Source organism: Chenopodium album, chromosome 27 (genome assembly GCF_948465745.1).
Source record: "Chenopodium album chromosome 27, dcCheAlbu1.1, whole genome shotgun sequence".
Taxonomy (NCBI): domain Eukaryota; kingdom Viridiplantae; phylum Streptophyta; class Magnoliopsida; order Caryophyllales; family Amaranthaceae; genus Chenopodium; species Chenopodium album.
Window position 1 is genome coordinate 36,491,520 of NC_137860.1, and position 14,783 is coordinate 36,506,302.

Here is a 14,783-nt window from a genome sequence, read left to right on the forward strand (position 1 = left end):
ATAATAAGCAAAAATAACATTTCTTCATTGTCAGTAATTCTTTAAAGAAAATCCTGTGTGGCAGTGTCCTTTCTTTCTCTTTCTGCTATAGGAACTAAGAAGTGATCACCTTTGATTTTGAAAACAAAAAATTACAGGGTTTTGTTAGGTTTGTCTCAATATATAATTTCAAAAATTCATTTTATAATTTTCAAGATAAGAAATTTGAAAGTATAATGGCCAAAGTCATGCATTAATAATAAATTAATTAATTGTATGAATATTAAGTTTCTTTGGCGATCTCTGTCATTTTGTTTTATGCAAAGCATATGCAATTCCAATTTGTATGCCGAATTATCTGGAAAAATGATATGTTTGATCTGAAGCATGTGCCTTCATATTATAATCCAAAAGTTCATTCATCGAAGTATCAAAACGTGATATCATTAATTTACATTTTCAGACAATTGACCTGGTTAATCAAACGTGCTAACAATTACTTGGTCTTAAACTCTTAATTTTCATAATTAGGTTTTGTAAAGGTCTCACTTCTTACAGCTTACAAAAATTTTTAAAATACACAACAGTAGATCAAAAAATACAGTTGGCTATGATCTCTAATATTTTTGGTTACTTGAAAGTTGAAACAATATTTGGCTATAATTTTTAGTATTTTTCTCATAAAAATCAGTGATTATTCCTTTACCTATTTAACCCTTAAACCAAATTAACCAGCCACAGATGGCCACTGGAATGGTTCTCAGTGTTGCTAATACTCTGTTTGCGGCGCTACAAAACAAGGAACTAAGAGAGCTATGCTCCAGTTTTGGGAATGCATCCCAACTTGACGAGCTTCAGTACACAGTCACCTACATCAAGGCCATCCTCCTTGATGCAGAGTCTAGGCATCAGGAGCTCACCCATGAAGAAGGCCTGGACTTGGCTGATAAGCTTAAGGAAGCTGTCTATGATGCTGACGATTTGTTTGATGAATTCGTCACCATTGCTCAGCAACTCAAAAGAATGCCTGGTGGTAAAATCTTCAAAAAGGTATGCCGCTTCTTCTCCTCTGAGAACCAACTAGTTTCTGCATTTAATACATCTCGAGAGATTAAGAAGCTTAGGGAGAAATTAGAATGTAGTCAATTTGGGCATAGTGATGTGTATGAACTTATCAACAGAAAAGAGGAAACATGCCCTTATGTGTATGAAACAAGTATTATTGGGAGAGAGCTAGACAAGGAGGCTATTGTAGGTATGTTATTGTCAGACTCCAATTTTTCTGCTGAATCGAATCAGGAAAATGTTTCTTTTGTGACTATTGTGGGAGCTGGAGGGTTGGGAAAAACTGCTCTTGCCAAACTTGTCTTTGATGATAGTAGGATTAAAGGGGCATTTGGAGACTGGATGAAGTGGGTTTGTGTGTCAAGCGGGTTTGGCATGAAAGAAATCCTTGGTAAGCTGTTGGTAAAAAATGATAATTTAAAAGTGATGCAGAAAAAAGTTCGAAATCAGATAGAAGGGAGAAGGTACTTGCTTGTTCTAGATAATGTATGTAGTAATGACTGGCGAAAATGGGCAGAGTTGAGGGAGCTCTTGTTTTTAGGTGATAAGGGGAGTAGGGTCTTGGTAACTACCTGCTCTATGGAGGTTGCAAACGTTGTCGGAGATGATCTAATTTATGAGCTACAAGGTCTATCTGAAGAGAAATCTTGGGAATTGTTCAAGAGAATGGCATTCAAACAAGGGAAAGAGCAAGAAGACGATGATCTTGCTGCTCTAGGCAGAGAAATTACAAAAAAATGTGCTAATGTTCCTCTCTCCATACGAGTGATAGGTAGTTTGTTGTATGGCCAAGTTAAGAAGAATTGGCTATCTTTAGAAGCTATTGATTTGACAAAAATGAGACAGTCCAGACAAGAAGGCGATGAGAATAGGGTAATGTCAACATTAATGTTTAGTTATAATCAGCTTACCTATGAGTTAAAGAGTTGTTTTGGCATTTGCTCACTTTTCCCTAAGGATTATGCCATAGAAAAAGATGTGCTGATTAATCTGTGGTTAGCACAAGGATATCTTGTTCCAAGTCATGAAGGTCAAAGCATGGAAGATGTAGGTGAAGAATATGCTTCAATTCTTTTGCATAGATGTTTTTTAAATGACATTGAACAAGATGAATTTGGTGAAGTTCAATCATTTAAAATGCATGATCTCTTACATGACCTTGCTCTGGAGGTTGCAGGAGCGGAGTGTTTGATGTTGACATCTAGTATGATCCATTTTGGAAAGACTATTCGTCATCTATCTACTACAAATGCATATCTCAATAACTGGGTTAGTCCAACTTATTGCTCGAATGTTACAGTGCGTACCTTTTTTCAATTATACAGTCATCAGAAGACATCTGGGAATGTGGCTGCAATAATCTTAAATTGTAGACGATTAAGGGCATTGGACTTGCATGATTTAGCCATTGGCACCTTACCAGAACTAGGTAAGCTCTTACATTTAAGGTATCTTGATGTTTCTGGCAACGAAAACATGGAGATGCTTCCTACTTCGATTACCAAGCTTCATAATTTACAAATATTGAAATTATGTAACTGTAAGAAGTTAAATCTGTTGCCAGAGGACATGAGTAAACTAGTAAATCTTAGGATGCTGGATTTAGACGGATGCTACAGATTGACTCATATGCCAGCAGGGATGGATAATTTGAAATGTCTTCACACGCTGACAAAGTTTGTTGTGCAGGGGGATGATTCTAACCTTGTTAAAAAAGGTGAGCTCATAGACTTGATATATCTAGTTAACCTCAAAGGCAATCTCTGCATTGAAGTGCGAGAATTTCCTGGCAAAAACATGCCAATTGTTACACAAGGAGCATATATATTGAAGAATGCACATCTTGAGGCATTACAAATAAAGTCCTCAGATTGGTCAGTCCAAAGTGAAGTTCATGAGACATTGCTGGAGTGGTTGTATCCTAATTATGATCTTAGCAGGATTGAAATGGAGGGATATCAAGGGATCAAATTGCCAACTTGGGCATCAACAATGGAAACTTTTCTTCCATGCCTTGTCAGTATCAAGCTGTCAAATTTACACAAGTTGCAGCATCTCCCGTCAATGAGTCAACTTTGCCATCTGAAATCTCTTCAGCTTTGGAATATGCCCAAGGTAGAGCATATTGAAAGCGATGCACCTTCAGCTTCAGTGTCTAAGGCCACTAAGCCGATGATGACTTTCTTTCCATCTCTTGAGGAGCTAGTGCTAGTAGAGATGCCACAGTTGAAGGGATGGTGGAGAACTTTATCATGGAAAGAGATGGAAGCAGGTGGTGCTTGTCTGATTAATGACAGCGGTGGCCTGGAACAAGCTGTAATTCTCCCTTCATTTCCTCGTCTCCATGATCTGAGTATTGGATATTGCAACAGTATGACTTACTTTCCTCCATGCCCACTTCTGAAAAAACTTGAACTTTGGGTCGTCAATGAAGCATTGACATTTTGTATGAAGGGAGGCTTCCATCCAAGTCCAATAAAGAGCACAATTACTGTCTCAACTTCACCATCGTCCTCCAGCTCATCAGTGCCATGCAGTCCAAGAGATCCCTTTTTATGTTTAGAGAAGCTCAACATAGATAATCCAACTATTTTTAATTCACTGTTTGAAGAGTTTGTGCTAGGTGCTGTTCATATTCAAATAGAAGATTTTGCTCAAGTGGAAAGTATGTGGACTGTTAGGCAGGGGTTTCGAAGTTGTAAATCTTCAATTCGACACCTGAAATTAGAGTCGTGTTCAGAAATAACCACTCTGTCAGGAAGCGGAATAGAGCATCTCTACAATCTGCAATCCCTCTCAATTGAGAGGTGTGATAACTTGGATTTGGAAGGGATGCCATGGTGTGATAATCTGGATTATTGGGGAGTGCCATGTATTTCTCTTGACTCCCTCTCTTCCTTGAGATTAGCTGAACTTCCGAAGCTGGTGAATCTGCCATGGAGATTTCAGTACTTGACCTCCCTTCAATCCCTCCAAATTGAACGTTGTGGAAACTTGGAGGCCCTAGGGGATTGCATCGGCTCTCTACGTTCGCTTCGTTCCCTCCAAATTAAAAATTGTTACAATTTGAAGGCCCTTCCGGAATGCATGGATTCTCTAAAGTCCCTGAAATTGCTTCACATCAGCCATTGCCATGAACTGAAATTGTTGCCAGAAGCAATGCGGCACCTCACCTCCTTAATTACACTTAAAATATTATACGCTAGAGATGACCTTGAGAAAAGATGCCAACAGCCAAATGGGGAGGACTGGCCCAAAATACGACATATCCCTCATGTTTATGTTATTGGATGGACAAGAAGGGCTTTCATTTACGACATGTTTGGTGAAGTATGATTCAGTCCGATGCCTTTGATAGTATTCTAACGTTTGCTATGAGGATATGATATGGCAGTAGCGTATAGTCTTCTTCTGTGTTTAAATCTTGTTTACATAATTGCATTGTAATTCCTTATCTGAGCTAGAAAGTTAAACATATCATAAGCAGACTATGCTGTTTCTGCTAGTCATTTCATAGCCAGATATAAATCTGTTGGTTCTTCTATGTTATCAATCATCATATCACAGTTACAAGTATTTCATTTGCTGATATTTACTGTCTTCTTTTCTATATTATCTTGGATAGCCGTCCTGTGACTGGCAAATATCTTCACAATGAGGAATAATAATACTTATATTCACATGAAAATCAACTTTTATTGTAAATTAAAATATAATTAGTTTACTAATCTGTCAATTTCTCATATACAGTTTACTAATCTGTCATTTTCTCATACGTAGATGCATATGCAACTTCAATTTTTTGCGACTAATCTGCAAAAATGATAAGTGTTTGTTTTGTTACCAAAATAAAAATAAAAACGATAAGTAGTCTTTTTCAAGATATGTGCAACGTTTTGACAAGTTCATCCACCCTATGTCAAGCAAAAAAAAAAAAGACTTGTTCATGTAGTTTGTCATTGTTATATATTTTCAGTATGTATTGTTATATATTTTCAGTATGTAGACAATTTGCAAGATTCATCAATCGATAATGACTTTACTGAAGTTTATTAATAGTCTAAGTAAAATTAAAATTACTTGTATAATTTAATAATCTGGTCTATAGACCAAGAATACCATGACAAAGTAAACAGATTGAACATTAAAAATGAACAAAGGCCTTGGTATGTCCACTATTTAAAGAGGACAGCAAAGGCTAGCAATTTCCACCACAAATCAGAAAACTAAAAACCCATTTAGAAATTCAAACTCACTCCCTCTGATTCTGTTTTCCTAAGAAATTAGCTAAAAATGGCAACTGGAATGGTACTCGGTGTTGCTAATTCTCTGTTTGCAGCACTACAAAACCAGGAACTGAATGAGCTATGCTCCAGTTTTGGGTATGATTCCCAACTTGAGGAGCTTCGGTGCACTGTCATCTCCATCAAGGCTGCCCTCCTTGATGCGAGTTATAAGCACCAAGAGCTTACCCATGAAGGCCGAGGGTTGGTTGAGAAGCTCAAGGGTGCTGTTTATGATGCTGATGATTTGTTCGACGAACTCATGACCGTGACTAAGCAACCCAATAGCATGCCTGGGGATACAGGGGAAAACAGCTTCATCTCTGAAAAGGTAAGTGGTCTTTTCAACCACCTGCCTTTTGCTTTAACTACGTCTACTGATGTTAAGAAGCTTAGGGAGGAGTTGGATAACATTGCAATAGATGGAAGTCAATTTGGGTTTAGTCATATTCAAGAAACCTTTTCTTCTGTGTATGATGAGAAGAATATAATTGATGAAAAGAATATAATTGGGAGACAGGCAGACAAGGAGGCCATTATAGGTATGTTATTGTCAGACTCGAATTTTTCAGTTGATACTGATCACGAAGATCTTTCTTTTGTGACTATTGTGGGAATGGGAGGGTTAGGGAAAACTTCTCTTCTCCATCTTGTCTATAATGATGATAGGGTTAAAGAGGCATTTGGAGAATGGATGAATTGGGTTCGTGTATGGTCCGAGGGTGACCTGAAAGAAATCCTTGGTAATATGATTAAAAACAAATATATATATGAAGTGGGATATAAATTAACTAGAAGTCAGATAGAAAGGAAAAGGTTTTTGCTTGTTATTGATGATGTAAGAGATGAAAATAGTGATATATGGGTTGAGGTGAAAGAGTTATTGGCTGTAGGAGGAAAGGGAAGTAGAGTCTTGGTAACTTGCCGCTCTAGGGAGGTTGCAAATTCTATTGGAGATAATAATCTGATTTATGAGTTACAAGGTCTATCAGAAGACAAATCTTGGGAATTGTTTAGGAGAATGGCATTCAAACAAGGGAAAGAGCAAGAAGACGATGATCTTGTTGCTATAGGCAAAGAGATTACAAAAAAATGTGCTAATGTTCCTCTCTCCATACGGGTGATAGGTAGTTTATTGAATGGTCAGGATAAAAATAAGTGGCTGTGGGTAAAATGTATTGATTTGGGAAAAATGAGACAAGACGACGAAGAGAATTGTGTAATGTCAGCATTGAGGTTTAGCTATAATCAACTTACTCCCGAGTTAAAGAGCTGTTTCAGCATTTGCTCTCTTTTCCCGAAGGAATATTTCCTGCAAAAGGATGTATTAATTAATTTGTGGTTGGCACAAGGCTATCTTGTTCCAAGTCACGAAGGTCAATGCATAGAAGATGTAGGAGAAGAATACTTTTCTGTTCTGTTGCATAGATGCTTTCTCCATGAGGACCATGGCATTAAAAAGAATGAGCGTCTTCAAATTCGTTTATTCAAAATGCATGGTCGTATACGTGACCTTGCTCTAGAGGTTGCCGGAAAGGAGCTCATGTTGAAATCTAATACAAATGATTTCCACGGGAGAATTTGTCATCTGGCCACAACAAGTAGAGCATTTTCCAATGACTGGTTTAGTCCAAGTTATTCATCGAATGTCACATTGCGTACCTTTTTCCATTTGATCGGTCTTCAGAACGCATCTGTGGATGTGGACGCAGTACTTTCAAATTGTAGAGGTTTAAGGGCATTATATTTTCATCATTTAGCCATTGGAACTTTACCAAATACACTAGGTAAGCTCTTACATTTAAGGTATCTTGATCTTTCTGGCAACAGAAACATGGAGATGCTTCCTACTTCGTTTTCCAAGCTTCATAATTTACAGATATTGAAACTAAGTTACTGTAAGAATTTGATACAGTTACCAGAGGACATGAGTAAACTAACAAATCTTCGGATACTGAATTTAGATGAATGTAACAGATTAACTCATATGCCAGCAGGGATGGGTAATTTGAAATGTCTTCACACACTAACAAATTTTGTTGTGGGTGGGGATGTTTTGAATCAAGTTAAAAAAGGCGATCTCATAGACTTGAAAGATCTAGTAAACCTCAAAGGTGATCTCTGCATTCGAGTGCTAGCAGTTCCTAGCAAAAATATGCCCATTGTTACAGAAGGAGCCGATATACTGAAGAACGCCCATCTGAAGGCTTTAAAAATCAGCTGTGATAAATCTGAAGATTGTTCTGTTCATGAGACATTGTTGGAGGGTTTGCACCCTAACAATGATCTTATCAAGATTTTTATGGTGGGATATCAAGGCATCAAATTGCCAAGTTGGGCATCATTGATGGAAGCATCTCTTCCATGGCTTGTAAGCATCACCCTGATTGATTTAAATGAGTTGCAGCATCTCCCATCACTAAGTCGACTTTGTCATCTGAAGTATCTTGAACTTCGCTCCCTGGCCAAGGTCGAGCACATGGAGAGTGATGCAGCTTCTGTGTCTGTTTTGATGACGGCATTCTTCCCATCTCTTGAGAAGTTGACTCTTTACAAGATGCCACAGTTGAAGGGATGGTGGAGGGAATTAAGTTGGATGGAGATGGAAGCAGGTGATGGTTGCTTGGTCAATGAAAACGGCGTTGATGTGATCCTCCCTTCATTTCCTTGTCTTCGTGAGTTAACCATAGGACACTGCAAAAGCATGACATACTTACCTCCATGTCCACATTTGAAAGTGCTTGAACTATATAGCGTCAATGATGCACTGAATTTTTGTATGAAAGGAGGCTTACATGTTCCAAGTCCAGTCGCAAGCACATTTAGTGCCTCATCTTTGTCATCGTCCTCCCACAATCCTAGTTTATGTTTTGAATATCTCAACATAGATAATCCAAGAGTATTCAATACTCTATTTGAAGACTTTGTGGGAGGGGCTGTTCATATTGAACTTGTACATTTTGAAGGAGTGTTTAGCATGAAGGAAGTGTCCAAGGGTTTTGAAAAATGCAAATCTTCAATTCGACACTTGAAATTAATTTCGTGTAGGGAGTTGACGACTCTGTCAGGAAGTGGGATAGAGCATCTCTTCTACCTACAATCCCTCACAATTGAGGATTGTAAAAACCTGGATTTGCAATGTCTGGATTCTAGGGGAGCGCAACAGGTTACTCTTGAAAACCTCTCTTCCTTGAGATTAGTAGAACTTCCAAGATTGAAAACTCTGCCATGGGGGTTTCACCACTTGTCCTCTCTTGAATCCCTCCAAATTGAATGGTGTTACAACTTGGAGGTCCTTTGGGAATGCATCAGCTCCATGACAACCCTTCGATCCCTACAAATAAAATGGTGCCCAAGCTTGAAGGCCCTTCCGGAATGCCTCAAATCTCTAACAGCTCTCAAGTCACTGCACTTCTTCCAGTGCGGTAGTCTGAAATCATTGCCAGAAGCAATGCATCACCTCACCTCCTTAACTACACTAAAACTAGTCTATGCTAGTGATGACCTTGTGGAAAGATGCCAAAAGCCAGATGGGGAGGACTGGCCCAAAATACGCCATATCCCTAATGTTTACATTGTGGGATAGACCGGAGGCTAAGAGCTATCATTCACAAAATGTTGGTGAAATTTGATTAAGAGCCATCACCGGAGGCCAACTGATATATCTACATTACTACATCAGGTCATGAAACCACTATCAGAACAATGAGTTATTATTTCTCGCTATCATAGACTGTAATAATAATGAGAATTTGTAGTGCTAAAATCAAGCAAGCTGCTGTCACTGAGGTTATTATGCCAGTGAGCTTCAGTTGCTGCATTGCATGATAATCATGTTTGTTTTCATGATCCCAATAATATACTCCATATTTTCCCTTGGTTTGACTATCGCCACCACACTTTTTATCAGTTACATAAGTTTTTGAAATTTAGTATTCCTGTGACATACTAAGTGATGAAAAATGTCGGCTTTAATTTGCTTGTAACAAAATATATCCTGAAAAACTTTTAAATTTGGAAATGCCTCCTTGAGATGATGAAGATTTAAAGCATTGCTTCCTTGACTGAGCATCAAGTTGGATTGTTTCCGAGATCGGTAAAGCTCTTTCTTTCTTACATGTAAGCTAGTTGCTCTTGTTAAATTTGTTGCATCAACTGAATATACTTCGATTTTGTTAGTATCCAAAATTCTGATTCAGGCCCCTCATGCAGCAGCTCAAAATTGTTTTTGTTATGTATACTATACGGAGTATATAGAAGTCAAAGTATATACTGTATAATGTACTCAGAATTTTGTCAATCAGTCACTTGCTTGAAGTTGAAGACCAACCAGTAATTAAAGGACCATATTCTTCCACGTGGCAATAAATCTCCAATACTTGTCTATCCCAACTCCCATAAAAAAATAAAAAATAAAAATAAAAAAGTATTAGCAAAAGATTCATCAATATTGCCAGATAGGTGCTGAATTTATTTATCAACCCAAAAATCAAAACTTTAATCCCAAATCAAAAATCAATGAGTATGAGCATGATTAGAGTATCAACAACATCATCAGTAAGTGGCACTAAATTCCCAACAATGCAAGAAATAATTGAAACTTCAAAAGCCAGAAATCTGGATTTAAAGCTGCAAAAAGTGGGACCCTTTTTCAGAGTTACAGCAAAAAGCTTGGAGACAAATAAAGAGCTAGGAAGAGCTGAAGGACTGATAAGGGTCTGGTTTGATGGCAAAATTCTGCACTTGGATTCCATCCGATTGAATAGGGAGACTTTGAGTATGCAGAAATCTATTTTTGGTGTTGGACTGTTCCTTGGTGCTCTTGCTGTTAGGCATGGTTTCGATTCCGGTTGCGCCACTGCTCAGTTGCTGGCTATCAATGACACTCATCTTTACCATTCCAAGGTTTTTCTTTCTCTTTTCTTTATGCCCAACTTTTGTTCTTTCATACATGTCTTATTTCTTTGAATTCGTCGGAAGGATATACAGAGTACTGTACGTGTATAGGAGGAATGTTAGGCATTTCCGTTTATTCCATTCCATAATCCATACTCTTAAGTGCTAATAAAAAAAGTGACCATTCTTGTGTTTCTGACATTAAATTCAGCAATCTAATAAACACTATTTGTATCCTTGTGCAGCTGGTAAGGTTTTATAGTAGAATGGGATTCATGGTTGTGCATGAAGTGGATGGCTCGTCTATTGGCGATCTTGCTCACATGCTAGTCTGGGGAGGTAAAGGAACAAGAATGAATGCTGATATCAAAGATCTTCTTATGAAATGGTGCACCATATTCAAACCAAGAGATTTAAGGGCAGAATGACAGCAAGCATGAGAGATCACACAATTCAACATATGATTTGAAACAAGAGAGTTTGAAGCAATACAAAAAGAATACAATTAATGGAGATTCTGTAGCGTACTATGGAGTACAAAAAATACATACATTTCCATCAAACAGACCAACTTATGATTGGATGCTACTTATGGTTTCAGTGCAAGTGATATGCGAAGTTTGGGATTTGTGTCAATAGAATTGTAATCAAACTCAGCTGCCATTGTCAGTACTGACTTAGGCTTGAACTCGTGTTGCAGAAGTGCTCCGAAACTCCCCTGGTTATTAAGCTTCAGCTTGATAAGAGTTAATTCATCAACAGCATATGATCCTCCAACAGTTAAAGTATTTCCTTCTTCAGAAAACCTGTTTTTAAACTCAACTGCTGTAGTGGTTTTCCCTTGATCAAGGTACCGTACATAGGATGCCCTAACTAGGTCACCCTTTTCAGCCCTGAAATACATGGCAAGATCAGGAAAAATAGACGAAAAAAATGTACATATCTACCTTTATTAGGATACTGCATGATGAACCCCCCCCCCCCCCCCCAACCCAAAAAAATTATTTACAGAAATTAGCACGGTGATATATAATTTCGATTAAGAGCCTGTTGAGAAAAATATATCTTGTTCATCTTCTCTTATTTTGTTCAAAATAGTCTTATTTTCAAAAACTGTCATTTATATTATGTTCAGAAACATTTAACAGCTATATCACCTGCAAATTGTACATTAAGCAGCAATACCACCTGCAATATAAGATGCAAGGAAAGAGACTTACAAGATAACAGATGTACAGGAACCTGGTTTTGTCATGCTTATGCCAACATCGTACTTCGTAAAATCAGAAATAGAAGAATCATAACCTGCCTCTGCACCAATCACAGTACTTGAAGTGCCACAGGTGGCTGAAAAACCGAAAACAGGGGACTTGTTGAAGGAAACAACTGAACTAAGTGCTGCAAGTTTATGGAAGTACTGAAGCTCAAGCTGCCATGAGAACAATATACCACAAGTAATTCAGCTGTATTGAGCAAAAACTTAAGAGAAGCATGTGAAGACTAATGTCTTAAAGTAGACTAATATTGCAGCTTTCTTTTGCCAAATAGGATCCAACTTTGCAGTGATATTAAGTTGGAAGCTATTTATAACAAAAGGCTTAAAATGCCAAAATATACATGGCTTATACTTTTGCTTGAATTTTCAGAAAAGATGAAGCTGATAAACAATTTCTTAGTTCAACAACTGATTCAAAAATATGATAGTTCCTCAGTAAGAATGACCATTTCAAACAGATGACTGGATGGGAGCAAACATACGTTTGCAATAGATTACAAAAAATTAAAAATCTCACTTGAAACATAGATGTTATTTTCCCTTACTTTACCATGTTTAACATAGCTAATTCGATTGTATAAGTAGCACACCTTTAAGAGCCTGCATGTCAGTAAGTCCTCGAGATCAAAGCGTCAAACAAGCTGATAAGTCAGCTTTACAAGCACGTCAGAATTTGGATCTATCTTTAACTCATTTAAATCCATTAAAAATTGAGTTACCATACAATACTAACAAGAGTCTCATTCTCATCATTCTGCAACATAGTTCCTTCGACTCTTCAAGTCCCTTCAGAGAATAAAATCATAAGAACTCCACTGAACTTTCTTTCTAGATAATCAATGCTGAAACAGCAAAGAAAAGAAACTCAAGGGTGCAAGGATTTGGCTTCCATTCAGGCCACTGATGGATCAAAGCTGACAATTAACTTCAGATAGATCTCTCATGCCTCCAACCGTGAAGTTTTTCATTCGTAATCAAGTTTCTCCAGCATCAAAATTCATCTTCCCCTAGGCAATTAGGCATAAGCCCTAGAATGAGATGAATTACAAGGCGATTCTTACTCGCTATAATTCAGATTGATATTATTTGCTTGATGTGGATATACTCATCATCACATTTTTAGAAGGCATTCACCAAGAATGAAAGATTAATTGACTATATCCTTCTAATGACAGGCAATGACATATGATTTAAACATGAAAATTTCTCGAGTTCCTTGTATGCGTTGCAAAAATCTATATGATGAAATGACGTGATTAAGCAGATTATGGCAGATGTACCTTTGCAGAGTTGTAGTCAGGTAGCTTAACTGAAGCTATAGACTTGAGAGATGGCATAATATCATTCAAAGTAAGAGTGGTAGCAATCTGTAAGAAAAGAATAAAACCATAGGTTAAAACGTATTCTTAAAAACACAGCTATTTCGAGATGAAAAAAAAAAAAAAAAACCTACGTTTGACTGTGTATCAACTTTGACATCAATGATCGCATTCTGGTATTTGAATTGTGCAGCCAGATCACCAACTGATTGACCTTCCTTTTGTAGAGTACTTGAAGTAAGGGCCTTTAGACAAAGAAGAACTCATTTCAGAATTCAGAATTGTCAAACAGTATCTCAAACACGTTGAAAGAAATACACAAATCAAAGATACAAACTATACCAAGATCTTAATTGAGAGGCACACAAAGCTGTCAAATTCTTCAGATATAAGAAACCAGTACAAAGGGAAAAATAGAAGGCGGAATTTTCTTAACTTCTTGATTATCTGAGGCTCGTACACAGCCAGAACAAAAAGAGATTGCGCGTCTTAAATTAATTATGCAAAGCCAGTCATGTAACTATCCAATGATCACAAAGAATGATGCAAAATCTAAGGCATCTATTACCAAACCAAACATTTGTATTTGAATCAGCCACTTACTAGCAAAAATTTTCAGAGCAATGATTTCCCACCAAATCAAAGTTCTTTACTGTGCATTCAAGAATGTGGCACACGAAAGTTGAAGTAAATGGACTTGATGAAGCAAGTTTACAGTTCATGGCAGACAAGGGTTTAGGGTTAAAACCAAGTATTCTGTCAAAGGGAATGCCACGAAATTCGGCATGCTTTTTGGTTAAATTCTTTTGCAATTGTTTATGGAAACTAGACAGCTCCAAATTAAAGCTCCAAATTTACCAAAATTGATTCTTTAAAAAACTTCATAATGAAACTGAAAGGGTCCATAGACTGAATTTTTTTCCACAAAATCAAGTCAATGTTTCTAAGAAAAGTCGTCTCTGATTAAAATTGCAATATAAGCTTCAAGAAATGGCATTGACTTTGACAAACAAAACCAAAAATAACCCATTAACATTGCAATTGGCAAACAAGACATAAAAATTAGAGAGAAAAAGAAGGGATAATACAAGTCCATCCTGAGTCTGAGTTGTGACACTGAATTTTCCATCATAGCAGTAATCCTTGTACAGAATATCTGCAGAAATTAGAATTGGGAAACCCCAGAAAAGCAAATTAAAAATCAAATGAAACAGAAATTGAATTGACAAAAGCAAAAGAAGAGGGGGGGGGGGTACCTTTGGCTCTTTTACCGATGTCTTGGAAGAGAGATGGTCCTCCTTTGCTCATAATTCTGGGAATTTTGTGTCTGATAATTTAGTATTAAGATTCAATTCAATAACCGGGAAAAAAAGGTGGCGGATGCGGCGGCGTTAAAGATGAGTGGTGGGCCACCTGTTGATAACTGGGAAGCTGGAGAGAATTCTACAACTTACAACGAATCTTTTTTTCCCCTCTTACAAGCTTCGCGCCTTTTGTTTTTCTGCAGTTAGTAGTCAATTTTTAAACACAAAGTTTAATTTGTGACCGTTCATATTGTGTGGCCGAGGTTACTAAGTCATGGATTACTCGGTTGGTTATAGGTTACTCGGTCAGTAGTTACTTGGTCGATGGTTACTCAGTTGGTCAAGGGTTACTCGATCGATTAAGTGTTATCCAGTTCAACTTTTGATGTGTGTCAACCGGAAACACAATATAATTAGCCACACAGAAAACGCGCTGATTTTTGAAATAGGAGTTCTTTTTTTTTAAATGGAACTCGATAGTTTAGGGTGATGTCATATGTTGTTGTTCAAATGAAATTATTTTCTAAATAAATTTGAAGGTAGTTGTATCTTTTGTTATTAATAGAGAATATGAGCCATTGACGCTGGAATGATTTGAAGTCAGATTATTTTAGTAATCATGGGCACAACACTTGCTAATAAAAGTCAAAATAATTTTATA

The 14,783-nt window shown here is 37.2% G+C and overlaps 4 protein-coding genes across 4 annotated transcripts; 3 read left to right on the forward strand and 1 right to left on the reverse strand.

The window, feature by feature from the left end:
- The first annotated feature begins 720 nt into the window (after nt 1-720).
- Nucleotides 721-4,380, forward strand: LOC145620185 (disease resistance protein RGA2-like). Its single transcript, XM_081674815.1, has one exon. It carries the CDS (start codon nt 721-723, stop codon nt 4,378-4,380), a length of 3,660 nt encoding a protein of 1,219 aa, XP_081530941.1.
- Nucleotides 4,381-5,337: 957 nt separating this feature from the next.
- Nucleotides 5,338-8,913, forward strand: LOC145620186 (putative disease resistance protein RGA1). The gene has a single exon (XM_081674816.1). The coding sequence runs from the start codon at nt 5,338-5,340 to the stop codon at nt 8,911-8,913; it is 3,576 nt and encodes a 1,191-aa protein (XP_081530942.1).
- An 878-nt stretch (nt 8,914-9,791) lies between these two features.
- On the forward strand, nt 9,792-10,651 carry LOC145620949 (uncharacterized). Its single transcript, XM_081675692.1, has 2 exons — nt 9,792-10,232; nt 10,469-10,651. Exons 1-2 carry the CDS (start codon nt 9,846-9,848, stop codon nt 10,649-10,651), a joined length of 570 nt encoding a protein of 189 aa, XP_081531818.1. The 5' UTR covers nt 9,792-9,845.
- A 16-nt stretch (nt 10,652-10,667) lies between these two features.
- LOC145620948 (mitochondrial outer membrane protein porin 2-like) lies at nt 10,668-14,316 on the reverse strand. The gene is made up of 6 exons (XM_081675691.1): nt 14,075-14,316; nt 13,907-13,974; nt 12,953-13,063; nt 12,780-12,866; nt 11,444-11,652; nt 10,668-11,116 (listed from the first exon to the last, which is right to left on the reverse strand). The coding sequence occupies exons 1-6, from the start codon at nt 14,124-14,126 to the stop codon at nt 10,813-10,815; spliced, it is 831 nt and encodes a 276-aa protein (XP_081531817.1). The 5' UTR covers nt 14,127-14,316; the 3' UTR covers nt 10,668-10,812.
- Between the last annotated feature and the right edge of the window lie 467 nt (nt 14,317-14,783).

Bases quoted from the DNA above. Each gene is read 5' to 3' on its own strand.
- LOC145620185 (XM_081674815.1), top strand. From the start codon at position 721: ATGGCCACTGGAATGGTTCTCAGTGTTGCTAATACTCTGTTTGCGGCG.
- LOC145620186 (XM_081674816.1), top strand. From the start codon at position 5,338: ATGGCAACTGGAATGGTACTCGGTGTTGCTAATTCTCTGTTTGCAGCA.
- LOC145620949 (XM_081675692.1), top strand. From the start codon at position 9,846: ATGAGTATGAGCATGATTAGAGTATCAACAACATCATCAGTAAGTGGC. The intron at 10,233-10,468 runs GTTTTTCTTTCT...ATCCTTGTGCAG, and splicing joins CTCATCTTTACCATTCCAAG to CTGGTAAGGTTTTATAGTAG.
- LOC145620948 (XM_081675691.1), bottom strand. From the start codon at position 14,126: ATGAGCAAAGGAGGACCATCTCTCTTCCAAGACATCGGTAAAAGAGCC. The intron at 13,975-14,074 runs GTACCCCCCCCC...TAATTTCTGCAG, and splicing joins CATCGGTAAAAGAGCCAAAG to ATATTCTGTACAAGGATTAC. The intron at 13,064-13,906 runs GTATTATCCCTT...CTTTGTCTAAAG, and splicing joins CTCAGACTCAGGATGGACTT to GCCCTTACTTCAAGTACTCT.